This window comes from Lampris incognitus, chromosome 10, assembly GCF_029633865.1.
Source record: "Lampris incognitus isolate fLamInc1 chromosome 10, fLamInc1.hap2, whole genome shotgun sequence".
NCBI classification, from domain to species: Eukaryota; Metazoa; Chordata; class Actinopteri; order Lampriformes; family Lampridae; genus Lampris; species Lampris incognitus.
The window spans coordinates 45,832,989-45,860,874 of record NC_079220.1 but is presented as its reverse complement, the minus strand read 5'-3'; the positions used below and the strand labels follow the sequence as shown (position 1 = coordinate 45,860,874).

Below are 27,886 nucleotides of genomic sequence, written 5' to 3'. Positions count from 1 at the left end.
CAAACCTTTGTCTTAGTAGCTTTTTTTTTTGTTGCAGAAGTAGTGTGATGCTTTTCCTATTGTGTGGATGAAACCTCCTTCATGTGACTTTAAGCCCTTTAGACCAGCTTGAATTGTGGAACAGAGTTGCTTCGTGTTGACTAGATTGCTTGTGTGAATAAGGGAATCTGATTTGTTTCCTATATTGTGATAAAATAAGATGTTCTTTATTTCTATAGCTGCTTATCAACTTGAACATGAGTGGTTCATCTAGGTATTACGTTAATTATCTCAAATAGTTAATCTCAAAAAAGAAATTTTGATAGAGCAAATAATTAAATTTTCAATTCATCCCAACCTGATCCCTTCAAATTAGAGTTGTCTTAGACAAGATTGATTGACTTTGATTATGCCTTTTTGTAACAGTACTTTTGTTTTTTAAGCACACATTAACAATACATTTTAAGAATGTTAGGTGGCTTAATTGGGGTCTGTAGCAACCTTAATTACAGGCTGAAGGGGGATACCCATCCATCCATTATCCAAGCCGCTCATTACAACCAGTGTCACGGGATGCTGGAGCCTATCCCAGCAGTCATTGGGCAGCAGGCGGGGAGACACCCTGGACAGTCCGCCAGTCCATCACAGGGCCAACACACACACATTCACACCTAGGGACAATTTAGTATGGCCGATTCACCTGATCGACATGTCTTGCGGCACAGTGGTGCAGTGGTTAGCGTGGTTGCCTCACAGTAAGAAGGTCCTGGATTCGAGTTGGGGGTCGTCCTCTGTGTGGAGTTTCCATGTTCTCCCCGTATCTGTGTGGGTTTCCTCCGGGTGCTCCGGTTTCCTCACACAGTCATGTCCAAATAGGACAGGGTGAAGGCTTGTTGCTGTAAAAAAAGGATTAGACAGAACATGCACACCCACCTATTTAGGTTTAGATGAGCAAACCCAGCTTATTTATATGATATGCACTGTGACATGGTGCTCTAGCCAAGTAGCCACATAGATCCCTTCCCTCTGCACCGGTGGCCAGTGTGTGATGTTATTGACCTGATGTCTGTCTGACAAGTTCTCTGCATTAACACCAGCACACCGCCAAACATTTCTTTAAAACTTAATAAAAAAAATAATAAAATTCAGCACTTGAGTTTCTCCCTTTTAAGACTTGCCACTTGTGATTGTCTGCATGATGAAACTGCATGCACACTGCATTTTTTGATTTGCTTCTAGTTTTTTTTTTTTTTTTTTTTTTTTTTTTTTTACATGTCTTGGTGGCTTTGACCAAGCCATCTGCTTAAACATGGAAGTCTTGCTGTGCTATTGATTGTTTCTGTATCACCGCACACTGGCCCAAACCTTTGTGTGTGTGTGTGTGTGTGTGTGTGTGTGTGTGTGTGTGTGTGTGTGTGTGTGTTACCACATGCTGAAGCTGAAATTTGAGAGTTAATAATTTGCATCAGTCTGCAAACCTGATTTTAAAAACTAACTACAAAAAAGTAAACCAGCATGACCAGCTTTTCTTAAGTTTGCACTATCCAGTTCACAGGCCAATCAGATTTATCACCACAATCTAACGTGGCCGTCCATGACCAAACGTGAGCAGTCGGGTGGAAGTGGACAAGCAGAGGATAAGGCAGAGAAATAGAAGTGACAAGGTGGTGGATGTGAGAAAACATCATAAAAAGTAGATGCTTCTGAGATAAAACCCTCAAACTGCGGACTAAAAATTGACACAGGCTGTAATTTCACCAATCTGGTCCATTTTTACTGAACTTTATTTGTCACAGTTGTCTTTTAAGGCCCAAATGGCCGCAAGTGAACTTGGTGCCAAAATTCTGATACAGGGTCACTGCCTCATCTTCCTCATACACTGCTCACAAGACCTGGAGCTGGTATTGACAGTAGGAATCAGGATCAGGAATTAGGAACACTTTATTTGTCGTTTTATTTTATGTACTTGCGTACATGAAATGAAATGAAATGAAATATCGTTTCCCCCAGCCCACAACAGTGCAACGCAAAGACAAAAACACATATCCAAAAACTACAACAACTGCAAGAACACATATCCAAACTAACACATATATACAAACTAACACAGATATACAAACTAAATAAAAAAATCACTGTCCAAGGGAATAAACACCAGCCAGGATGACTGTCAGAACTGCTGGTCTGCATGGGCTAGCAGTTAGCTTAGCCTGTGATGCTTCCGCATCCCTTCAGACTGCCCCTCGATGTTTCATCTTCAGACCCAGCTCCGGGCAGGGGCCATGACCCCCTGGGCCCACAAGACGCAGCAGACCAGGTTCTCCCAGCCGATCCAACACCAGCTTTCCCAGCCATACTCCCTCGACACACCTCCCTGCACTCCACACAACGACACCAAAAATACAGTCAACGCTAGATGAGGCTGCAGCCAGACCGCCCTCAGTGTTATCGGAACTGCCGGTCTGCATGGGCTAGCAGCTAGCTTAGCCTGCCCCGCTTCTGCATCCTGTCAGACCACCCTCGGTGTTATCAGAACTGCCGGTCTGCATGGCCTAGCAGTTAGCTTAACCTGCCCTGCTTCAGTGTCCTGTCAGACCGCCCTTGGTGTTTCCTCTTCGGGTGGAGCTCTGGGCAGGGCCATGGTCCTTGGGCCCACCAGACGCAGCAGACCAGGCTCCCCCCCAGCCAATCCAACACCAGCTCTCCCAGTCAAACACCTTTGACACACCTCCCCACACTCCACAAGACAACACCAAAAACACAGTCAATGCTAGGCGAGGCTGCGGCCAGACCGCCCTCAGTGTTATCGGAACTGCCGGTCTGCATGGGCTAGCAGTTAGCTTAGCCTGACCTGCGTTCTGTCAGACTGCCCTCGGTGTTACCTCCTCGGACACAGCTCCGGGCAGAACCGTGGTCCCTGGGCCCACAGAACGCAGCAGACCAGGCTCTGTATTCTGCTAGCAAGACCAAGTAAAGCATTTTATGAAAATAATTCAGCTTTGCTGCCTTGTGTTCCTTGTAACAGAATGTAGCTCTCAAAACTAATGCTAAATGTTAGGAAAGATGTTGTCAGTGCCAAAATTTTCCTTCTTTGCCCTAACCCATGATCAACACCAGGTTTGACGTCGATACATAGACGACTTTCTTTGTCGGTTGTCTCAGAACACAAACATTCTCATGTTGATCAATGCTGATGTTCATGCAAGAATCCAACACGGAGCTCGAGCCAGGAGAGGTTTTGGAAAGAGCAGCCTCTGTGAAATCTAAACCCTTTTAAAGCATACAACAGTTCCCAGACAGTTTGTCAAACACTCAGTTTAGCTTAGCTTGTTGAAAAGGTCAGAAAATACGCCTACAGATATTTCCATGTTGGACAGCTAACGCTTTAAAAAGATAATCAATATACTCTTTATTTAAACTGGTGGCTTTCAGAATCATACTGTTTTAGTTCAATCATCTGTCTCCTTAGATACACACACACACACACACACACACACACACACACACACACATATACGTATATACACACTATATATGTATATATACTATAAAGAGAGAGAGAGAGATGAGTGACAAGTGAAAGGAAAACCAAACATAAAGTGTCTTAGTAAGGTGTTGGTCCACCACGAGCCTCCAGAACAGCTTCAATGTCCCTTATCATAGATTCTACAAGTCTCTGAACTCTACTGGAGGGATGAACACCATCTTTCCAAAAGATATTCCCTCATTTGGTGTTTTGATGAAGGTGGAGGAGAGCACTGTCTCTAACACATTAGCCCAATGGGTTGAGATCTGGTGACTGTGAAGGCCATAGCACGTGATTTACATTATTTTCATACTCATCAAACCATTCAGTGAGCCCTCATGTCCTGTGGATGGGGTATTGCCATCCTGGAAGAGACCACTCCCATCAGGATAGAGATGTCTCATCGTAGGATAAAGGTGATCACTTTGGGCGTCCGGGTAGCATAGCAGTCTATTCCATTGCCTACTAACATGGGGATCGCCAGTTCGAATCCCCGTGTTGCCTCCAGCTTGGTCAGGCGTCCCTACGGACACAAATGGCTGTGTCTGCGGGTGGGAAGCCAAATGTGTCCTGGTTGCTGCACTAGCGCCTCCTGGTCGGTTGAGGCACCTGTTCGGTGGGGGGAGGGGGAATTGGGGGGAATAGCGTGATCCTCCCACATGCTACGTCCCCCTGGTGAAACTCCTCACCATAAGGTGAAAAGCAACTGGCGACTCCACATGTATTGGAGGAGGCATGTGGTAGTCTGCAACCCTCCCTGGATCGGCAGAGGGGGTGGAGCACCACCTCACTGTAGGGTTCAAACACTCGGGTTTTTCTCTTCAGTTGTCCCCTGTCTGTATTCTAGCTAGCTGGCCCAAACAATGACATTATGTGACGTAATAAAGGTCACCAGGTCCTTCTTAAGACGCAGCTCACCCACTGATTTAAATAGGGAAACATAATTGGTTTTCCACCGCGTTTCCCCCAAAAACGGTTTTGCTCCATGCAGCTTGTAGGTTCCATCCCACACCTGCATCACAAGAATGTAACACAGGTATATGTCACTATTACTCACTGCTACTTTCCCAACCCCCGGCCAGAGCAATTAACTAGCCTGTCCAGTCAACTCAGTTACCTCAGCTAGTCATGATTTCATTCAGTTTTATATGTGTGAGGTTTATTGACAAAATACATTTTACAGTTTGGGGAAATCCAGCAAAAAAAGGTGCTAGTCCAAGTTGTTGAGTCCTGTGTGTGTGTGTGTGTGTGTGTGTGTGTGTGTGTGTGTGTGTGTGTGTGTGTGTGTGTGTGTGTGTGTGTGTGTGTGCGTGCGTGCGTGCGTGCGTGCGTGTGAGAAGATATCTGTGCATGTGTTTGTGCAGCACCTGCTTAAGTGAACAGCTGATTGCACAAAAGCATGACACGCATCTAAGCAAAGGTTGTCTATGGAGAGGGTTCATGTTTTGTGACGGTTGTACCCCAACAATCTCCTCCATCTAGTTTGACACGCTTATGAAATGAATGTGGGGGGACATTTTCCCAGATAGTATAGCTTTATAAAGCCTAGATTACATCGCATTCATTCCACAGAAATCCGAATCAACACACTTAGAAACCTGCAGTATGTTCTGCTAAATTATATCAATATTTGTGTGGTCAGCAGATTGCCAGTATGACTGAACGGCAGATGAAATGTCTGTTCTGTACAAATATTACCTTGCATTAGTTTGGGCTTCAGGACTTGATTCACCATCTTTGTTTTGTTCGTGTGTGTGTGTGTGTGTGTGTGTGTGTGTGTTTCCAGGGTGGTTACACTGCCTACAGATATGCCCAGCCCACTGCTGCCGCCGCTGCTGCATACAGTGACAGGTGAGCTGACTTCATCTCTCTTCCTCTTCCTCCTCCAGCCTTGTACAAGTACTTGGGCTATCCTTCTTTCTTTTCCTCATCCCCTTGACTGTGTCCCTTTCTTTCACACAAATCAGACCGGCAAAATAATATGCTTTAATCTCCATTGAGGTAATCAGATAAGTGAAGGCCAACTTGTTTTGAAAAACAACATCTTGGTAAAAAGACAAATGTCAATCAGGACATCACGAGGCTTCTCAGTTTACACTGGAAATCAAAGGAAGTCAAAGGGTGAACTTGCCTTATACTATATTTTTTTCCCTTAATGTCCCCCCCCCCTTTTTTTTCTCCTCAATTGTACTTGGCCAATTACCCCACTCTTCCAAGCCAGCCTGGTCGTTGCTCCACCCCCTCTGCTGATCCGGGGAGGGGTGCAGACTACCACATGCCTCGATCCGATACGTGTGGAGTCGCCAGCCGCTTCTTTTCACCTGACAGTGAGGAGTTTCACCAGGGGGACGTTGCGCGTGGGAGGATCGCACCATTCCACCCAGTCCCCCCTCCCCCAAACAGGCACCCCGGCCGATCAGAGGAGGCGCTAGTGCAGCGACCAGGACACATACCAACCTAGTGCAGCGACCAGGACACATACCAACATCTGGCTTCCCACCCGCAGACTCGGCCAACTGTGTCTGTAGGGACGCCCGACCAAGCCGGAGGTAACACGGATTCAAACCGGCGATCCCCTTGTTGGTAGGCAACAGAATAGACTGCCACGCCACCTGGACGCCCACAGTATATATTGTGTGTGGGTTTTATTTACTTACCTGGACTATATTGCTCTGTCAGTGGTACTGTCCAGCGGATGTTTTGCTCATGTTGCAGCAGACCTATTGTTTATACCATCTATCAGGCGTCGGATGTAGGAGGCCTCAAAACCTATAAAAATGAAGTCCATTGAAAAGGTGATGCTGTTGGCCTTAAATCAGGGAATTCCCTTTTCTTTAATGACCCTCATTGCACTCCCCATATAATTGTTGGTATTACTACCGTGTATAAGGAGGCTTGTCCTAAGGTATACGGCCCCTTCCTGTTAGACACTTCTTCCAGATGATGCAGATGCGTTTTGTACTTCAAGGCGATGCGGTCTCCTGTGATGCTGGTGCTATAGGGCCTTAAGGGATGTTCTGTCTTTTTGTATACACAAAATGCTTGATTTTTTTTTTCCCCATGGGGTATGCCATGGTGGGTATCCCACAGCCACTGCCACGTTGCTTGCAGGACATGAAACACATTGAACAGCAGCAGCTCAGAGTAGAGTCGCTGCTCTTTTGCGTTGAAAGGAACCAGTTGAGGTGGTTCAGGCATCTGATTAAGATGCCTCCTGGGTGCCTCCCTTTGGAGGTTTTCCAGGCACATCCAACTGGGAGGAGACCCCGGGGTAGACCCAGAACTCGCTGGAGGGACTACATGTCCAATCTGGCCTTGGGATCCCCCAGGAAGAGCTGGAGGGCGTTGCTGGGGAGAGGTACGTGTGGAGCGCCTTACTTAGCTTGCTGCCACCGCGACCCAACCCCAGAGAAGCGGCTGATGATGAGATGAGATGAGATGAGATGAGATGAGATGAGATGAGATGAGATGAACAGCAGTGAAAACTCAGGGTACACTACTTTCAGGGCTTGGTGGAACGAACTCCTTGCAGTCATTGGTCATGAACACCAAGGGATCACGCTGTCCTCTTCCATAGGAAACTGATCCAGAAGCAAAGTTTCAAAAGTAGTTTTGATGGTGTCTTCGTACTCAGTAGGGGTAGTCCCCAGTAGGGGACATGAGGAATGGGGAAGTTGTGTTTGTCAGAGCTTCCAGAGGAATCAACAAAAACAAGCTCACTGCTGTGTTCCCAGTCTGTGGACCCTCTTCGTCAGTAGGATGCATATTGCAGCGACAGTTTGGCCGCCCACAGTTTTTTCCATCTCTGCGCTGGCGTCTTGCTGTGCTGTGTTTTGCACTGAATGATGCCCTTCACTAGATCTACATGCAACTTCTCCCCTGCAGCAGCCCCATAGCGTTTCTGGAAAATGTGCCGGAGCCTGTCGATGAGGGAAAAAATAGCAAATTTTGTATTTTCATCCAAAACTGTCAAGAACAAAATATTCTGTAGAAATTTAACATAGTAACTAGGATGTGTGTAATGGAAAAACTGCGTTGTAAAGTTATGTATTCTTAACACAGATTTGTAGAAAGACAAAAACTAATTAAATGTATTAATATTTTTGACTCTAACACAACAAGATATAAAAATTGTGAGGGAGTTCACAGACTCTTTCTGCGAACTGTAGCATTAATTGTGGTGTACACATGCTTGTACCTACCTCTGTGTGCATGTGTGCTCATGTGCATATGTGCGTGTGTGCATACATACGTGCGTGTGTGTGTGTGCGCGCGTGTGTGAGAAAGAGAGTGAGTGTATTGAGTATGGGGCTCAGATCGGGTAAAATAAAAGTTCACCTGCAGCAGTAGTGCATGTTTGGGTATAGAGCACAAAGTGCAGATACAAGGACATGCTCTTCCCAGCAGTTCATCTGGGAGGTCATACCTCAAGGTGTCCAGTGCTAAAAATGTCTAATGACCTCTCTCAAAAAGGTCTTGCAGCTTGTCTTTTGTCAACATGAACACACTCACTCACTCACTCACTCACACACACACACACACACACACACACACACACACACACACACACACACACACACACTGATTAGTCCCTACTGAATTACAGTCCCCTCTGTGATTCTATGTGACAGTCATGACATGGCTTACATAAAATAATCATAGTGAAACCTAACCTTGATTCGTAGTTTCTTGAATCATGAATCACGGTTCCCACTTCAGCATTGTAATCATAGTTGCTGAACAGGATTTGTTCTCAGTCCTCTTGTGCTGAGCCACAAACTTCCTTTAAAACTCACAAACCGTCTTAGAAACCACCAATTTGGTTTCAAGCACTTCTCACACATTGATGCATTGTTTCTGAGGAGATTTAACCATTCAGAATGAAAATTGTTACACCATGTTATGTTCTTGAAAGTTGCCTAAAAATGTTATCTTTACACATTGAACGGTGGATAATGCTTTGTTCGTCCCTGGAAATTGCATGTTTCAGACGTCTTATATATGACCCACTACTGTTTTGGCAGGCTGGGTGGGAATTTAGCATTAGTCATTTGGGAGAAAACCAGAGTTGTATCTGAAACTGCGTACTACCCATACTGCTAAAATGAGTATGTGCAGTGCAATTCCACTGTGTAGCATGTCATGCTTGTGTATTTAAATTAGGAGAGACATAATGAATGAAGTAAAGATAATGTTTAGTATTACAGATGATTTAGTGGAAATAAAGACATGTCGAGAAAGTCTTTGACGCTTAGACTCAACAGGGAGATTTTTTTAATCGAGGGGCATCAGCCCTGAGCAGCAGCATAATAAATCCCCCCATGGAGTCCAGACACTGGTGGTGGTGGCTGATGACTTCTGCTGAGATGATAAGGCTGATGAGACTGATGAAGAGATGAAACTAATGATCTGCGAGGACTAGGCGGTGATGGGGAGGTGGAGGGGGGTGTATAACAGTAGCACGAATGCAGTAGAGGTGGAGAGAGAACCACATTTTAAGAAGACAGCAGCAAGATGATAGGCTAACCATGCAGGTGTGGCCCTGTGCTATTGGATAGATGAGAACAGGTGATGCGAACAGCTGATTGCTCAACTGACAGCTCCAGACGATGACAGCAAGGGAAAAGGAGTGAGCACGTGTGAGAGATGAGGATGGCAGGATGAAATAAGAAATATAACTGCAGGCCTATGAATGCAAACAATTATCGTCCTCGATATTTGACATGCACGGTGAAAGTCCATGCAGATGGGTAGATTACAAAGAGTTTCAGAATAAGCAGCTGGTGTTTCTAGATAGACACAGGTGGCGTAACGCAGCTGTGTAATATCCGTCAATTGTAGTTGCTGTGTGATCATCCCAGCCAGTCACACTGACAACCAATGAGATTTATACATAAGTATTTAATCAGAGCAGAACAAGGAAATCATTGTTGGCAGCGAAAAACTTGACGAAGTCACATCTTTGAAATATCTCAGATCTGTGATTAAGGAAGACGGAAGATCGGGAAAAGAAATCTGGAGCATAATCGCCATCACAACAAGTGCAATGACCAAGCTCAACACGATCTGGAAAGATAAAACCTTGGAATGAAGTCAAAAATGCAACTGCTCTGCACCATCATAATAGCAACTCTTCTATACGGTGCAGAATCCTGGACCCTAACAAAAGCTATGGAGAAGAAAATACAAGCCTTTGAATTTAGAGCATACAGAAGAATGCTGCAAATCCCATACAAAGCGCACGTCACCAACATTGAAGTGAACAGTTTTTTCTTCTTTTTCTTTTTTTTTGTTGCATTTTTCCCCCTTTTTCTCTCCCCAATTGTACTTGGCCAATTACCTCACTCTCCCGGGTTGTCCCAGTTGCTGCTCCACCCCCTCTGCTGATCCGGGGAGGGCTGCAGACTGCCACATGCCTCCTCCTATACATGTGGAGTCGCCAGCCTCTTCTTTTCACCTGACAGTGAGGAGTTTCACTAGGGGAACTTAGTGCATGGGAGGGGGTCCTCCCTATAGTCCCCGGGTCCTATAGTCCCCGGGTCCTATGTTCCCCGCTTTGTATGAGACCGGGGAATATCGGACCTTTTTGTATACAGAGGGCCCTATATTCCCCACTTTTCCCCAAAAGGGTCCTATGTTCCCCGTTTTGTATGTGCAGGGGAACATAGGACCTTTCTTTATAAAAAGGGTCCTATGTTCCCCTAGGGCACCCGGGGAACATAGGACCCTTTTTATAAAGAAAGGTCCTATGTTCCCCGGTCAGCAGGTTTGACGCTGTTTGGCGCAAAAAGTGCATTTTCAATAATGCATTATTTAGGGCAGATTATTAAGAAGACAATGAATCATACGATTTCTATTTTTATATCACAAAAACGAATTCACAAAGTCCAGGTTGGCTAAAGTATGTGGAAACTTTCGACACTACACAAATTCAATTTATTAGGCTATAGCCTATATTTGGGCGCATAACCCACCCCGGTAGTTCTCTGATATTTATGCGCGAAATGTGTCACTTACCGAGGAAAATGCTCCTCGCCGAGTAGGTGAGCTGGCTCGTCTGTGTCTGAATGTAATATAGTAAGCCTGTGTTCCTTGGGCAATTGTACCCGGGCGTAGCTCAGCCGGTAGAGCTCTCGCCTATGGATCGCAAGGTCGTGAGTTCGATCCCGGGTGCCGCCAACTCAGCGTATGAGTAGCACATTGTGCGAGAAGTGCTGGGAGCTGAGGATAGGTGTTGTGTTCCGTCCTCAGCGGTCCATCTCCCAGAGGTCTAGTGCATTGTACCAGGGATAGACTCCTGCGTAAGCTAGCTGATATCGACAATAGGCCAATTCCGACCCACTTCTTCTATGTTCGCTAGAAAGCCGTCGTTCCCATCATAACCACACCAGCTTATTGGGAAAAGCATCTGACAGATATTAGATAGAAACCATCTGCTCAGTAAGGCCCTTTAAGCATCATAATTGTAATGATAATAATAATAACATAATAATAATGACAATAATAATGATAATAATAATAGCCTAATAATAATAATGATGATGATGATGATGATAATAATAATAATAATAATAATAATAACAATATAGCCTTATATTAGAAATGCTAAAAATTGGATAATTGAAATATTTATAATTATAAAGTAGGCTAATATAGCATGGTAATAACAATAAAATAATAATATGTGCCTGGTCTCTTAAGATTCTAAGATGCTGTATGCTACAGAAATAACGGGACATAGGCCTAGGCTAATGAATACGCCTTTTTGACAAAATATGAATGAAAGGCTAATCAACAACGCTAAAGCTGAATCACAAAACACATATTGCTCGAAAAATAATTTATAAATAGCCAAATGCACACATGATTTCGAGTTTGGAAATATTTAAGACTTGTCGAGGATGTGTGGTCATATGCACGCAAGTTTCCTGGCGTTCTAAACCACATGATCAAAATTCACCTATGTCTAAACCGCCCGCCAACTTGCAACAATTTGCAACAATCGGTTGTTATCGGTGATAACTCGTGGACTCACTGTCATGTGCTTACTAGCCTACAAGAAGACAAACAATGGCGATAGTTATGGATGGTGATCGAGGGGGCAAAGTGTTGGTACATGAGAACTTCAGATATCAGAAGCACCGCACCAATCAAGACACCATTAGATGGAGGTGCTGGAGGTGAAACTGTAGAGTGCCACTGATCACAAATAGATCTGAAGTGGAGGACGTGGATGCTAACATTATTGTGCACGATGTTGGGGAACACGTGCATCCCCCTGACGGAGAAATGGTGCACCGTGCAGAATTCCGACAGGGGGTGGTTGCAGAAGTTGCGAGGGAGCCAACAGTCCCAATCAGAAGGATCTATAATGCGCAAAGGGTCCTGCAGCGTCGGCAATGTCAAATCCAGGGTTTTAGCCCCTCTTTGCTGAGTAGCCTAATGGACTAGGACTACTCATTTTGATTTTTTGAAGAAGAAAAAAGCCTTAACGTTAGCCTAGTTAGGCCTTGGAGATTTTTGTTTTAGACCATGCCTTTTCTGGGGGGCTTCTGCCATAGACCAACCCTTTTTCAGCCAAGCTTTTACTAGAAGCATTTTGTTATTAATAGCCTATTATCAGCATTACTATAGTATTATGCCTGCAATTGTTATTTGTTATTAGGCCTCTTTTATAAATAGGCTATTATTATTATTATTATTATTAGGCTGTAATTATTATTATTATTATGTATTATTTATTATTATTATTGATATTATTACTATTATTATTATTATTATTAAAGAAGAACATCAAAGGATGTAAGGTAGCACTCATCAAATGAAAAAAAGACACAATTCTCTATTTTACCATTTCATTGTTTGGCATCAGTCATTAACTTGGCCGGGTGGTCTTCTTCAGAAACCTTAATGACTGATGCCAAACAATAAAATGGTGAAATAGAGGACTGCCTCTGTTATTTTTTTACCATTTGGTGAGTGTTACCTTACATCCTTTGATGTTCGTCTTTGATTCATGTTTTTGGTTTAGCACCTCCACAAGCCTTTAGTTTTTTGAGAAGCACATATTATTATTATTAGGCAATTAGCCTATTGTGTAAGGTAAGCGGCCCCCGTTGATGGATACTTTGTGCTGGTCCTAAATTTCAAGTCCTGGTCTAAGTTCTCTGCCTAAAAAGTTCATCATTAAAGTCTTTTTGAAAGAAAGTCTGCCAAGTGATTTAATATGGAAAACGATCTGCAAAGTAACAAGAAAGTGGCTGAAGTGTCCAGTGCTGTGCAAATTGAACTTTGAGCGAAGGTGGAAATGGCTACTGGTTATACTGGTAGGCGGGCCTACTGCAAGACCAACTTGCGTTGATTGCCGACTGTCCATGCTGAGCCGGAGAGCCAACTAACTAGGCCTACTGCAGTAAATATTGGTAAGAAATAACAATAAAGCAAATTACAGCCTCCTCTAGGCCCGATTTGGATACGCACTCAAGGTGGCCTGCGATATACAACAGCCAACAATGGTAATACGGCCTAATTTAATCAGCGGAGGAATAGATTGTCGTAGCCTACATCTCAGCCATGACCCCAGTTTTGATTATTTTGGACCCGTTAAGGAAATAATTTGCAAAAAGGGTTCTAAGTTCCCCGGTTTGTTCCTCGATTGGCAATAGCGGGGAATATAGGACCCTTTATTTGGAAAAAGGTCCTATGTTCCCCTGGAAACAGCGGGGAATATAGGACCCTTTTTCCAAAAGAGGGTCCTATGTTCCCCGGTGTCTATTGCAACGGGGATTATAGGACCTTTTTAGGGGAAAACGGGGAATATGGGACCCTTTTTTTTCGAAAGGGTCCTATGTTCCCCGATCGGGGAACATAGGACCCGGGGAATATAGGACCCGGGGACTATAGGCACGGGCCCCATGGGAGGATCACACTATTCCCTCCAGTTCCCCCTCTCCCCTGAATAGGCGCCCCGACCGACCAGAGGATGCTCTAGTGCAGTGACCAGGACACATACCCACATCCAGCTTCCCACCAGCAGACATGGCCATTTGTGTCTGTAGGGACGCCCGACCAAGCCGGAGATAACGGGGATTCAAACTGGCAATCCCGGTGTTGGTAGGCAATGAAATAGACTGCTACGCTACCCGGACACCGTGCTAAACAGAGTTAAGGAGGCTATTGGTCACCTTGATAGTTTACTGACAATGGTAAAAAAAAAAGGAAATTAAATTGGTTTGGGCACATTTGCCGAATGGAAAGGATACTTGCAAAGGACATTCTGCAAGGCCTGGTAGAAGGGACTAGGAAGAGAGAGAGACTGATAAAAACCTGGGTAAACAACATCGAAGAATGGCTACAGATGAGCATAGTGGAGGCGGGGAGAGCTGCGATGGATAGGGAATGGTGGAAGAGACTTGTTGAGCATCCATAGGAGCTCATCAGCTGTGCTCCTACAACCTCCATAGATTACAGAACTGATGATGACGATGATTTAATCAGTGGAGCCTGCAGCTGGCTAGCTAGTGATATTTACCTCTAAGGCAAATCCATAACAAGCAGACTGTCTTAGCAGTTCTTGCACAGTTTGCTGTTGATTGAGCTTGGTATGGGACATAGATCGTAGAAGTGAAGGGGATTTCTGCCTGTGGGATCAAACTGTCATTCAAAAGTGTGACGCGTTGTTTAAGAATGATAATCTGTCCTTTGATCATTGCAGGATGAATTACCATGCCAGGATGCTGTTTGCAGTACATGTTCCTTCAGTATGTAGTAGGAAGTATGTTAGTAAGTGGTTTGGGACATAACCCAGCAGGTCAGTGAAGTGTGTCTGTGCCTCATTAACCTTCCCCTTTATACAGTAGTTAATAGCTATCCTATGAGCAGCCTGCTATCAGGATGGCTATGTGTCTGTTGTCAGCATTTATATCGCTCTTCGATCAAGTTCATTTTTGAGGTTGTGTCTTAAGTGCATGAGCTGGAAGGTGGAGAAATGTATGCTGTATTCAGACCTGTGCTTTTATTGGGCTTGAACACATGAGTCAGATGGATTAAGGACTGCTGCACTGGATGTATCTTCAAGTCAAATAGCTGGAAAAGTGTTAAAGTTTGATTTATGTATATGACCTGACTCATATTTGCTGTTCCACCAAAAAGAATCAGACCACCCACCACTATCTGATTTTTTTTTCTATTGTCTTTCCTCACTTTGTTTACCATGGTAGAGCTCTACCACAGAGATGTGCATTGTTAAGATGACATTTGCCCCGATAACAGGGTTGTACACTGAGATCCGTTTTTCCTATATGTATTGTTGCTATTTAGCATGCAATGTGTTATTTACATGTGTTTGAGTTAGTCCAGTGTTTTACTTGTTATCAACTTGTTAGTCAAAGGTTTGTTGTAAAAAAAAAAAGACTTGTCCACTCTTCTTGAGAGAGCAGCTAGATGTGGTGAAATCTTTGGGGGCATAGAATATATTTCTTCTTCTTCTTCTTTCAACTGCTCCCGTTAGGGATCGACACAGCGGATCATCCATTTCCATCTCTTCCTGTCCTCTGCATCTTTCTCTGTCACACCAGCCACTTGCATGTCCTCCCTCACCGTATCCATAAACCTCCTCGTTGGTCTTCCTCTTTTCCTCTTCTCTGGCAGCTCCATATTCAGCATCCTTCTCCCAATATACCCAGCATCTCTCCTCCACACATGTCCAAACCATCTTAATCTTGCCTCTCTTGCTTTGTCTCCAAACCGTCCAACCTGAACTTTCCCTCCATTATACTCGTTCCTAATCCTGTCCTTCTTCGTTACTCCCAATGAAAATCTTAGTATCCTCAACTCTGCCACCTCCAGCTCCGCCTCCTGTCTTTTCGTCAGTGCCACTGTCTCCAAACCATATAACATAGCTGGTCTCACAACCATCTTGTAAACCTTCCCTTTAACTCTTGCTGGTACCCTTCTGTCACAAATCACTACTGACACTCTTCTCCACCCACTCCACCCTGCCTGCACTCTCTTCTTCACCTCTCTTCCACACTCCCTGTTACTTTGGACAGTCGACCCCAAGTATTTAAACTCATATGCCTTCATTACCCCTACTCCTTGCATCCTCACCATTCCACTGTCCTCCCTCTCATTCACGCATATGTATTCCATCTTGCTCCTACTGACTTTCATTCCTCTTCTCTCCACTGCCTACCTCCACCTCTCCAGGCTCTCCTCCATCTGCTCCCTACTGTCACTACAGATCACTATGTTATCCGCGGACATCATGGTCCACGGAGACTCCTGTCTGATCTCATCTGTTATTGATTTATTGCACATTCACTGTGTTTTCTATAGTATTCAATATTTAAAAAGCTTACCTAATTCAACTTTTATATGTGGACTTGATTTTGGCTTTGAGTTTAAAGAAACCCTAGTGGGAGTGGTCCTGTGTATTTCCGGTGTGTGGTGCACACATTGTCAATGCTAGCAGCTGCACCCCCTGTGTATCTCAGCAGGTAAAGCGTGTCAGGGTAATATTTTCCTATTGTATCTGATACTCTTTAACACTGTCAGTGTTTGGAGTTGAATCAGACTGGTGCAGTGCTACTCAGCATAGCTCAGTGATCTTTGCACTACAAGCAGCCATGTTTCACTGTCAGTACTGTACACTCTGTAATGGATGTGTTTGTGGTGCTGTGATGGCCATACAGGGTGAGCTGCACAATGGGCACTTGCAACGTTATGGCTCTGAATATGTATTTTATGTCATGCTCCCACCTTGTTTTACTTTTTTCTTTTTATCTTGGATCTAACTGTAGCGACAGAATGGATGAAGGGGAACATAGATGAGAGATTGATAATAAGGAATGGAGGAAGTACTGGCCCATGCATTTTATTTTGCAAGAAAAACAAAAGATAAACAACTCAGAACACACACCAGCGATGCTGAATTGCAGATCGGGGTAAGATTGTTTCCGATAAACTGGGAAATTGAGATACGATCACTTTTCTTGCTGGATGGGGAAGTGGAAAAACTTGTTCATATTAATCGCTGGGTATAGGTTCCTGCTCTATTAGTGTTTCCATTTCTTCATCAGAATCCAGAAAAGGCTTGCTAGTGCTCTTACATGAAAACTGAATTTTACACTGGCTTTAATATTAGACACTATTGCCGCCTTTTTCTATCTTTGTCTTGTTCTGAAAAAAGTTACATCATGTTTTCTCATCTCTTTAGAAATTAGACGCTAGGGAGGGGGATGTGTTGAAGAAAAGCAGTATCTAACAACAATATCGAAGTCCTTGGCATGTTGGCAGTCAAACTCAGATCTTTGTGTCCATTTTAACCCACTGATGAAATGCAGTTAAATTCAGTTTGACAAAGCTGCAGGGGTTGATTATGGATTCTGCCAAACTCCAGAAATGAGACACAAAGTAAATTTAGTGTTTGGAAAGGATCAGATAAAACACATTTTTACAGCTTTATCAAATATCTAAACAAAAAGCACCTTTGAAAAGAAAAGAAAACCACAGGAGACAGTATTTGGCTGTTATCTTCAGCTATAAAGCTGACAGGCAGCCATCAAAATACCAGTGAGAGAAGTTGTCGTCTATGTGCTTACGGGTCACTGTGTTGGGACACAGGATGGTTTGGAAGCAAACTGCCGATGGCTGTATTGTGTTACTGTGTGTTGGTGTCCATCTTTGTTTTGATCAGTGTAAAAAGATGTGAAAATAACTCGGAGAAGTAAAGTACACAAAGATGTTAGCAGATATGGCTTATTGTAGCATGGATTTAGCTTTTTTTGCTCTTTTTCTCAACAGCTAAGACTTATTATTATATTTAAAAATTGAAATAACAGGGCGTCTGGGTAGTGTGGCAGTCTTTTCTGTTGCCTACCAACACGGGGATCGCCGGTTCGAATCCCCGTGTTTCTTCCAGCTTTGTTGGGCATCCCTACAGACACGGTTGGGAAGCCGGATGTGGGTGTGTCCTGGTCGCTGCACTAGCACCTCCTCTGGTTGGTCAGGGCACCTGTTCAGGGGGGAGGGGGAACTGGGGAGAATAGCATGATCCTTCCACACACTATGTCCCCCTGGCAAAACTCCTCACTGTCAGGTGAAAAGAAACGGCTGGCGATTCCATATGTATCAGAGGAGACGTGGTTGTCTGCAGCCCTCCCCGCATCGGCAGAGGGGGTGGAGCAGCAACCGGGAAGAGTGAGGTAATTGGCCGGATACAATTGGGGAGAAAAAAAAGAGGGAAGGGGGGGGGCAAAAAAAAAAAACCTGAAATAACATGGATAAAAATGAAATCGTATCTTATGCGTATATACAAATAATGTCTCTTCATTGTGGAAAAGTAAACAATTACTTCAACTTGAAGTTAAAATTAGTTTTGTATTTATTGTGCCCGTAGGTGGAGTTTTAGGCAACTTTAATGAAATCTTGATAAATGGTTACGAATGGATGTGCAGCATCTGGATTCTCATTGGGTTTTGTTTTTTGTTTTTTTTTTCTCCTTCAGTTGACAGAACTGTTGAGGGTGAGAAAAAGAAATGCAGAAGCAGGCTGTAGCAGTTCATTTTTATAGCAAGCAAAAAACGTTTAAAACACATGTCAAAGGCTTAAAGCATCACCCCAAATAAAAACGCACACATGTAATATAGCGGTATACTGTTTAAAGAAGTAGGGGTCACAGGTATGAATACAGCATATGCTCTATCCACCTTTTAACTGGAGCATTTAAGAAGCAACCTCAAACATGAATTTGAGGGAAAAGCAGAATAAAGACCATTAGTAGATAGCTGCCCTGATAGCAGGCTGCTCATAGGAAGCTAATGACTGCTGTATAAAGGGGGAGGTTAATGAGGCACATATGACCTGCAGGGCTGTGTGTAAAGCCAGTTACTAACATACTCAAGGAGCATGTACTGCAAACAGCATACTGACATGCTGCTAATTCGTCATGCAATTATCAAAAGATACTTTATTATTCTCAAACAGTACATCACACCTCTGAATGACAGTTTCATCCCACTTGCAGAAATCCCCTTCTTTCCTATCTGTCCCATACCAAGCTCAATCAACAACAAATTGCACTCGAAAGGTGAAGGCAATCTGCTTGTTGTGGCATTGCCTTAGAGGTAAATATTACCAGCTAGCCAGCCACAGGCTCCACTGATGAATGTTTAAATCACATCGGTTGTCACTGTCACTGGCTGATTGGTCTGGAACGATTGCACAGTAACAGTCCATCATACGGTGCTACAATTGATGGATATCACACAGCTGCATTATGGCACCTGTGTTTATCTGGTAACACTGGCTGCACTTTTTCTGAAATGTTTGCTAATGTATTATACATTTGCGCAGATTCTCAACAGGTTAGCATATGTACAACTCACATATACACAAAATTAACATACTACACAGTGTAAATCTGTTACTCATTTTACGTCACCATTAGTATGGGTAGTATAAGTAGGATTGGAAGGATAGTAGTATGAGTAGCATGAGTAGTATGGGTAGCGTGAGTAGCACGAGTAGCATGAGTAATATGGGGAGTATGGGTAGCATGAGTTGTATGGGTAGTATGTGGTTTTGGACATAGCCCTGACTAATGCTCAATCCCCACCTGGCCTGGGTCATAATGGAGTCTCAAAAACATTTGAAACGAACTTTCCAAGGATAAATAAAGCTTTATCTTGCTGTTGAAATGGTGAAATCTCCCCAGAAAAACTGCCTCAACGTGTGAAAAGTATTTGATTTCTATGTCGGTCTGGAAGTTTGAGCAAAGGAAATTTACGGTTGTCAGATACCCACCCCCACACACACCGCCTCTCCCTCAGTAATATAATTATTCATAAAACTATGGAAGAGTCATGTTAAATTAGACATCACTGCTGTGAAATTTGGCTGTATAATTTCATGGAGCTTGAGGAAGTCTTTCCTTTTTGATTTATTATTCATATTTCCTCTCAGTCTCTGAAAGTTATCTTTTTCAAAGCTAGGTTTGAATTTGAAATCTTTGGCACAATCCAGCTCCAGTATGTGTCAAAGCCTAGTTAAAAGATAAAACAGATCATGTTACATATTCAGTCTCTACCCATTGCAAAAAAAAGTTGAAGAAGTTGATAAACTTACTATTCCGGTAGAAATATGATCCCTCGTGTGACCGAGAAGTATGATGTACAAGTTTTAGGGACATGATTTTGGCTCCCCTCATGATGGAGTTGATGTGATATTTTGTAATCAGTGATCAGTCAGTTACTTTGACATCAATGATGCTGGCAGCGATTACAGTCGACTCGGCATTAGAGGAGACCATAATATTTACTAAAATTGATGGAAATATTTGAAGTACAAATTTCGGTCACAATTTAAACTTGGATGTTGCCTTATCTCTAGTAAATACCCATGAAGTAAAGTTTCCAATACATCAAAGTATGATATTCCAAAACTTAATGTGGTCAAGGTGAAAACTTCTGAAAAACTTCTGGCTATGAAATTTTATATAACGCTTAGCGCTACCATTGGTGAAAGGTAACTAATCAGTTAAATAAACAAAGTTTGCTTGTTAAGTGTGCTAAAGACTTCAAATTCTGATTCAGGAGATTACTTCTCTTTTATGTACCTGTGAGTACAAATATGTGGAGATCCAAAGCGAGCCTTTAACTGATGAAGGAAAGGGTCTTGAAGTGAGATAAGTAAGCCAGACTTTGCACCAGCGGAGAAGGCAGTCAGGGAAGGATAAGAAGGCCAACAGGTTTGGGTTCGAGGTTTGTGACCAGCCAAAGAGCAAGAGAACTATTTGGCCCACTGCCAAATCCCATGTCATATGAAGGAAGGGAAGAGTTAGAAGTGCTAAAGACAAGGTGGAAGACTTTTAAAACCCTAACCAGTTCTGAAAAGCAATCACATCACACAGATTGTAATGCATTTTTGCAGGTTTATTTTGTGTCAGTCGTAAATACAACCACAATGGACAATGAGATGAGTCCATCACACCCTGCGCCAAGATTATCCTGCCAACTTCTGACATCGCACTTCTGTCAAGCTCTCCAGTGTCAGGGGAACCGGGCACAATTTAATGTGATACAAATCACCACAAGAAAAAAAAAAACAATGCACCTTGCTATGCAGAAGACCAGTTTATTGAAATTGCAGATGAGACGATGTTAAAATCTTGTTTGGAATGAATTGCTGATATCCACACGTCACACCAAATGATGAGGACCCATGAGTCGTGTTTATCAAACATGCTCGAGGTTATCTGGTTTGGCTTGAAATTGATCAGGGCAGCTACGATTTTATCTGTAAATCCCTCACACTACAACTATCTATCCCAACAACACCTCTGATAAGCGGCTCTTTTTCAGTAGTTGGAATGCCAAATCCAGGGTCAATCAGCCACATTTGTCTTGAGTGTTGCACATGAATATTTTCCACCTTTATATTTTGCTTTAACAGGTACACACAGAATCAGTCAATTAGATGAATCTGGTTTGCATGGAGAAAGTAAAACAATGCATAAAATCCAAATCTAATCCTGCACCCTCTGCAGCCCTCAGTGCAGTCGTACAAAAGGACGACATGGATTGTTTCACCTTAGGTCAGCAGCAGGCCCGAAAGCTCGCTCCTGAACTTGTCGACTGGTTTTAATTTGGCAGTTTGTTCTGAAGCCTTACTGCCTGTCTGAATTTAGCAACGAGGATCACCAGAAAAAAACACCAGTAGGCCCTCTCAGGAATCCTGGCTTTTGCCACGTTCATGGAGTAGCTGCACATTAGCTTATCTTTGTGTGAATGCTCACACTGCAATTAGTCATGCAGACATTATAATGCACGCATTGTATTGGAAGCATGCACTCACACGTAAGGCACAAATAATTGAAGAAATATGACAATATTCCCTCTTGTAGTTAACTGCTCTCAAACAAACATTCATAAACATACAAACACCTTTCAAAAAACACACACACACATATTTTGACATGAATATATTACAATAAACCTCTCTCCTCTTGGCCTTGAGCATTAGAATAAAGGACTTTTGTTTTTGTGTGGGAAGATGTGAGTGTGTGCACTGTTGTGTGTCTGACTTCTGATATGGCCTACTTATCCACTGTATCCAGATAATATTCTATGTATACACTACAGGTCGATTACTTAAATTTGTGATTTGTGGATCCCCCCCTTTTCTCCCCAATTGTATCCGGCCAATTACCCCACTCTTTCGAGTCGTCCCGGTCGCTGCTCCACCCCCTCTGCTGATCGGGGGAGGGCTGCAGACTACCACATGCCTCCTCCGATACATGTGAAGTCGCCAGCTGCTTCTTTTCACCTGACAGTAGGGAGTTTTGCCAGGGGGACATAGCGCGTGGGAGAATCACGCTATTCCCCCGAGTTCCCCCTCCCCCCCGAACAGGCTCCTGACCGACCAGAGGAGGTGCTAGTGCAGCAACCAGGACACATACCTACATCCGACTTCCCACCTGTAGACACGGCCAATTGTGTCTGTGGAGACACCCCCAAGCTGGAGGTAACACGGGGATTCGAACCGGCGATCCCCATCTTGGTAGGCAACAGAATAGACTGCTACATCACCCGGATGCCCGACCATATTGACCTTATTCGAAAAGTCAATAAAAAGTAAGCAGTACTCAGAGATAAACAGTAGTCCTCTCCTGAGACAGTTTTCTTAGCTTGATCACCTTGGCAATCCTCTCGGCCACCGAACTGGTACTGGACTACGTAGGATGCAATCTCTAATAATGACTAGTGCTTGAAGTGGGCAGTTACTCACTGGTACACAGTACCGGCACTTCTACATTTTACTCTTTAGTGTACCGTCACTTTTCCTTGTACACTGGCACTTCTCACAAGCTGCCAGTACTCTTCTCTGCCCTCTCCATATCATCATCTCTAGGCGATTCATAACGGCCCTAAATAAACTGCATTACACTGGGGGCACTACGTGATGTTCATCTGTACCCATTCTTGCCTCCCTGGCTTTTCTCTGTCGGTGGCCAGTCTAAGTAACGTTACATTAACCTAACAATAATAGCCTGAAGGACAACAGGACACAGACCATGGTGATGCAGAGGGGCCTAGTTTGTGTGACACACTAGAAATAGAGAGAAGAGAAAGTATTGGATATCGCCGGGAGTACAAGGAAGTAAAGGCATCCCAGCCTGCTGATTTCATAGCACCACACACTAAAGCTAATGTACATAGTCAAATATTTTTTACTCTTAATAATTGAAATGGTTGTCCCTTTGATTAAATGAATTTATGTTTTGAACATCAACAATATCAAGTCTATTTTATTTGTATAGCCCAATATCACAAATTACAAATTTGCCTCAGAGAGCTTTACAGCAACACAGCATCCTGTTGTTAGACCCTCACATAGGATAAGGAACAACTCCCTAAAAAAAAAAAAAAAAAACTTTAACAGGGAGAAAAAATAGGAAGAAACCTCAGGAGAGCAACAGAGGAGGGATCTCCTAGTATCTGCTAGTCACTGGAGAAATTCAAAATGTAGTAATGGTTTTCTGATGCCGGCCAATAAACATGCCAAAATGTGAATGGGGGGGGGGGCGCCTCCATAGCTGAATGGTTACAGCACTTACCACGTGGTCACACGGTCGCAACATTGCTGGTTCAATTCCAGCCAGCGACCTTTGTAGCTGTCATACCCCTCTCGCTCGCCCTCATTTTTTGTCTACATCTCCACTTCCACTGTCTAATAAAGAGGTAAAAGAAAAAAAATGTGACTAAGGGGAGTACTGGCACTTATTTTTTTGCACTTCAAGCACTGATGACCAAGATCGGAGGTTAAAAGTAAAGGTAGTGAAATTACCCTGAAAATAGACTAGGGCTCATAGGGTTAATATCCTTGAATGAAAATTAATGACCAGACATACTTTATTATCAACATAGTTTTTAATTAACAAATAAAACGCAATATGAGAACAATAAATAACTATGTACACAATTTTTTTTCTAAAATGAAATTGCACAAATATTAGTAAAAGAGAATAATACAAATCCTTTCAGTGTAAATTACAAGCTTATTCTAATGCAATATAGAAACAATAAATAACTAGAACATGTTCAAGAATATTAACAGATCAACAAGTGTATATAAATGTAAAAAAGAAAATGAAAAAATACAAATAAGTGTAAATAGAATTAGAAATAGTTAAAATGTAAACTTTTGAAACAGTAACAGTAAACAGCTTAAAAACTGTGCCTCTCAGTAAAGTAAATTTTGTGTGCTTATGCCAGTCATTCCCAGAGAGTGGGCGGGATCCACATGTGGGTTGCAGGAGATTTTATTTGGGTCGCCAAATATATTTGCAGAATGTCTTCGTCTTTTAGTTTATATCTGCAGTACACATTTGCACCACAAAGGGAGCTTATTGGCTCATTCCACCACAAATGGCCTGAACGCTGCACCTGATATGTGCATTGCTCTCCTCTTGTACACCATATTGGACTGGAATGCAATACTAAAAAGCAATCAGGCCAACCTATGTCATTAGCAAGGTGTAAGTAAAATCAATATGCACAATTGGATATTTGGAGTCAGGGCCGGATCTAGGCATAGGCAAACTAGGCAGCTGCCTAGGGTCTAATTGCCACAGGGGGGCCCAGACAGACGGATAAAAACATCAACTTTAGGTCTACATTAAAAATATTTAACATAAAATATTTTAAACAATTTCGGATAAAAAAAACCAATCTACAACTTTATTTCAATGTATTTTTTAAGCAGTGCAGCCTCTTCTACGTGTGACCTGTGTGTCTGTGTGTGTGTGTCCATTGGTTGCATGAGATACGCGCACCATGCACCGCTTACTTCACCGGGGGTGTGATTTTTTTTTTTTTTAATCATTGCACAACGTAAGCACCTTGCTGTGTGCGCGAAAAAGTCTTTCCGGTTTAGTCAGTACACAGATCATGCCCGTATGTTAGCAGTAGCCTCAGCAATGCTTTTGGGTGCAGCAAAATGCAAAAAAAGAAAGAAAGAAAAATGAAGAGGAAGAAATAAAATGACAGAGAGTGGCTTTGCAAAAGTTACTCTCGGGGCCTAGCCCAGCATCAAAATCCACAGAAAGCCGGCCTCAATCACCGGCTGCATGACCCTCCGCACCCGAAGACTCGACATCCGAGGCAGGTGAGCCTGCAGTAGGCCTATCTGATGATGGTGACGTTAGCAGCAGAGCAGCAGCGGGTTGCAACTCCGAGGAGGACAATTCTTTTACAACGACACAAAAGCACCATGAGCAACGATGGACAACGGAGGAAGAAAGCATAGCAAAACAAGCTAGTTCCACTACAGAGAAGGAGGACCTTGGTTTGATATCAGAGGACAAGAAATTCATGGAAACGGAACAGGCCAGAGAACGTGAGCCAAACGGTTTTTGTTTTTGTTTTTTCACAGAACAGCTTGACCCAGTCAGGGTGATTGCAAGCTATTCTTCCAACCCTGCAAAGTGGGATAACATTGACGACAAAATGCGAGACCACTTAGCATCAAACAAACTGTGTCAAAATATTGGGGATTTTTCTGCATCTCTGGGAAAATACAGTGATACGAACTGAAGCTTAACCAATAGGAAAAAACTAAATGCAGAGGTCCTGTCGAGAGAATGGTTAGTACTCACCCTCTAGTGGCTCGGTTTTCTGTTATTGCTGCGAGTTGTTTTGTAAAAGAGACGCTGCATTTACCACCGGATTTAATGACTGGAAAATGCTTCCAGTCGCTTACATCAACATGAAAATTATATGGACCATCGCAGTGCGGCGCTTAGTCTATCATCGTTTGGAAATAAAAATGCACTAATCGATTCAAATTTGGTACACCAAGTCGAATCCGAGAGAGCATACTGGCGCAACTTTCTAAAACGTATAGTGGCAACTATCCAATTTCTTTCTTCGCGAGGACTGCCCTTCCACGGTGATAATGAGCTGTTAGCATCGCCCCACAATGGGAACTTTTTGGGCTGCTTGGAGTTAATTAGTCGCTTTGATTTGGGGTTATCAGAACATTTAGCCAAATACGGAAACAAGGACAGGGGAAATACTAATTATTTGTCCTCTACCGTTTGCGATGAGTTTATTCAGCTGATGGCTGAAAAGGTCCTGCATGCCATTGTTAAATAAATTAAAGATGGCAAGTATTTTTCTATTATTGTCGATTCACCGCCTGACATCACACATGTTGATCAGCTCGCCTTGATAATTCGCTATGTCGAGCAGAAGAGTGGTGAACCTGTGGAGAGGTTTTTAGAATTCATACCACTGTATGGTCACAGCGCAGAACACATGGAGACAATGCTCAAATCAGCATTAAAAGAATTGGACATTGATTTACTGGACTGTCGTGACCAAAGCTACGATAATGCCAGTAATATGGCAGGTAAATATTCTGGACTTGAGACTAGAATAAGAAAGGAAAACCCTCTCACTGAATTTGTACCATGCTCTGCACATTCTCTTAATTTGGTTGGCACATGTGCAGCGGAATGTTGCCTCGAAGCAGTTTAGTTTTTCAGCTTCATTCAAAGTCTATACAACTTTTTCTCAGTTTCAACATGGCGGTGGGGGATTCTAACATCACACCTCACAAAATGCCAGCGAGGTCTGACATTGAAAAGCCTTTCTGCCACTAGGTGGTCTGCTAGAGCTGACGCAATGAAGGCTCTGAGATTTGGCTACAAAGCCATTCAAGAAGCGTTGAACGAAATCTGTGTTAACCATGGAGCCCCCAAAGCAGTGCAATACAAGGTATGTCAATTAGTAACAGTAATGGGCACCCTTGAAACTGCAGTTATGACTGTAGTATGGGATGACATTCTCAAAAGAATACATTTAACCAGCAAAGCGTTGCAGGGGGTATAAATAGGTACAGTGCATCCGGAAAGTACTCACACCCCTTCACTTTCCCCACATTTTGTTATGTTACAGCCTTATTCCAAAATGGATTAAATTCCTTTTTTCCCCCATCAGTCGACACACAATACCCCACAATGACAAAGCGAAAAAGGTTTTGTAGAATTTTTTGCAAATTTATTAAAAATAAAAAACTGAAATATTGCATGTACATAAGTATTCACACCCTTTGCTGTGACACTCAAAATTGAGCTCAGGTTCATCCTGTTTCCACTGATCATCCTTGAGATGTTTCTACATCTTGATTGGAGTCCACCTGTAGTAAATTCAATTGATCAGACATGATTTGGAAAGGCACACACCTGTCTATATAAGGTCCCATTGTTGACAGTGCATGACAGAGCAGAAACCAAGCCATGAAGTCAAAGGAATTGTCTGTGGATCTCCAAGACAGGATTGTATCGAGGCACAGACCCGGGGGAGGGTCCAAAAAATTTCTACAGCTTTGAAGGTCCCGAAGAGCACAGTGGTCTCCATCATTTGTAAATGGAAGAAGATAGATCCACCAGGACTCTTCCTAGAGCTGGCCACCCAGCCAAACTGAGCAATCGGGGGAGAAGGGCCTTGGTCAGTGAGGTGACCAAGAACCCGATGGTCACTCTGACAGAGCTACAACGTTCCTCTGTGGAGATGGGAAAACCTTCCAGAAGGACAACCGTCTCTGCAGCACTCCACCAATCAGGCCTTATGGTAGAGTGGCCAGACGGAAGCCTCTGCTCAGTAAAAGGCACATGACAGCCTGCTTGGAGTTTGCAGGAAAGCACCTAAAGGACTCTCAGACCATGAGAAACAGGATTCTCTGGTCTGATGAAACCAAGATTGAACTCTTTGGCCTGAATGCCAAACATCACGTCTGGAGGAAACCAGGCACCTCTCATCACCTTGCCAATACCATCCCTACAGTGAAGCATGGTGGTGGCAGCATCATGCTGTGGGGATGTTTTTCAGCGGCAGGAACTGGGAGACTAGTCAGGATTGAAGGAAAGATGAATGGAGCAAAGTACAGAGAGATCCTTGATGAAAACCTGCTCCAGAGCACTCAGGACCTCAGACTGGGGCGAAGGTTTACCTTTCAACACGACAACGGCCCTAAGCGCACAGCCAAGACAATGAAGGAGTGGCTTCGGGACAAGTCTGAATGTCCTTGAGTGGCCCAGCCAGAGCCCAGACTTGAACCCCATTGAACATCTCTGGAAAGACCTGAAAATAGCTGTGCAGCGACGCTCCCCATCTAACCTTACAGAGCTCGAGTGGATCTGCAGAGAAGAATGGGAGAAATACTCCAAATATAGGTGTGCCAAGGTTGTAGCTTCGTACCCAAGAAGACTTGAAGCTGTAATCGCTGCCAAGGGTGCCTCAACCAAGTACTGAGTAAAGGGTGTGAATACTTATGTACATGCAATATTTCAGTTTTTTATTTTTAATAAATTTGCAAAAA

General features: G+C 43.3%; 1 protein-coding gene across 2 annotated transcripts in view; it reads left to right on the top strand.

Annotated features, from left to right (window-relative positions):
* Nucleotides 1-27,886, top strand: part of rbfox1 (RNA binding fox-1 homolog 1) — a 72,532-nt gene that overhangs the window by 26,254 nt on the left and 18,392 nt on the right. For both annotated transcript variants that reach the window (XM_056288801.1, XM_056288800.1), the window contains one exon: nt 5,292-5,356. In XM_056288801.1, coding sequence (XP_056144776.1) covers nt 5,292-5,356 — 65 coding nt within the window. The remainder of the gene's footprint in view (nt 1-5,291; nt 5,357-27,886) is intronic.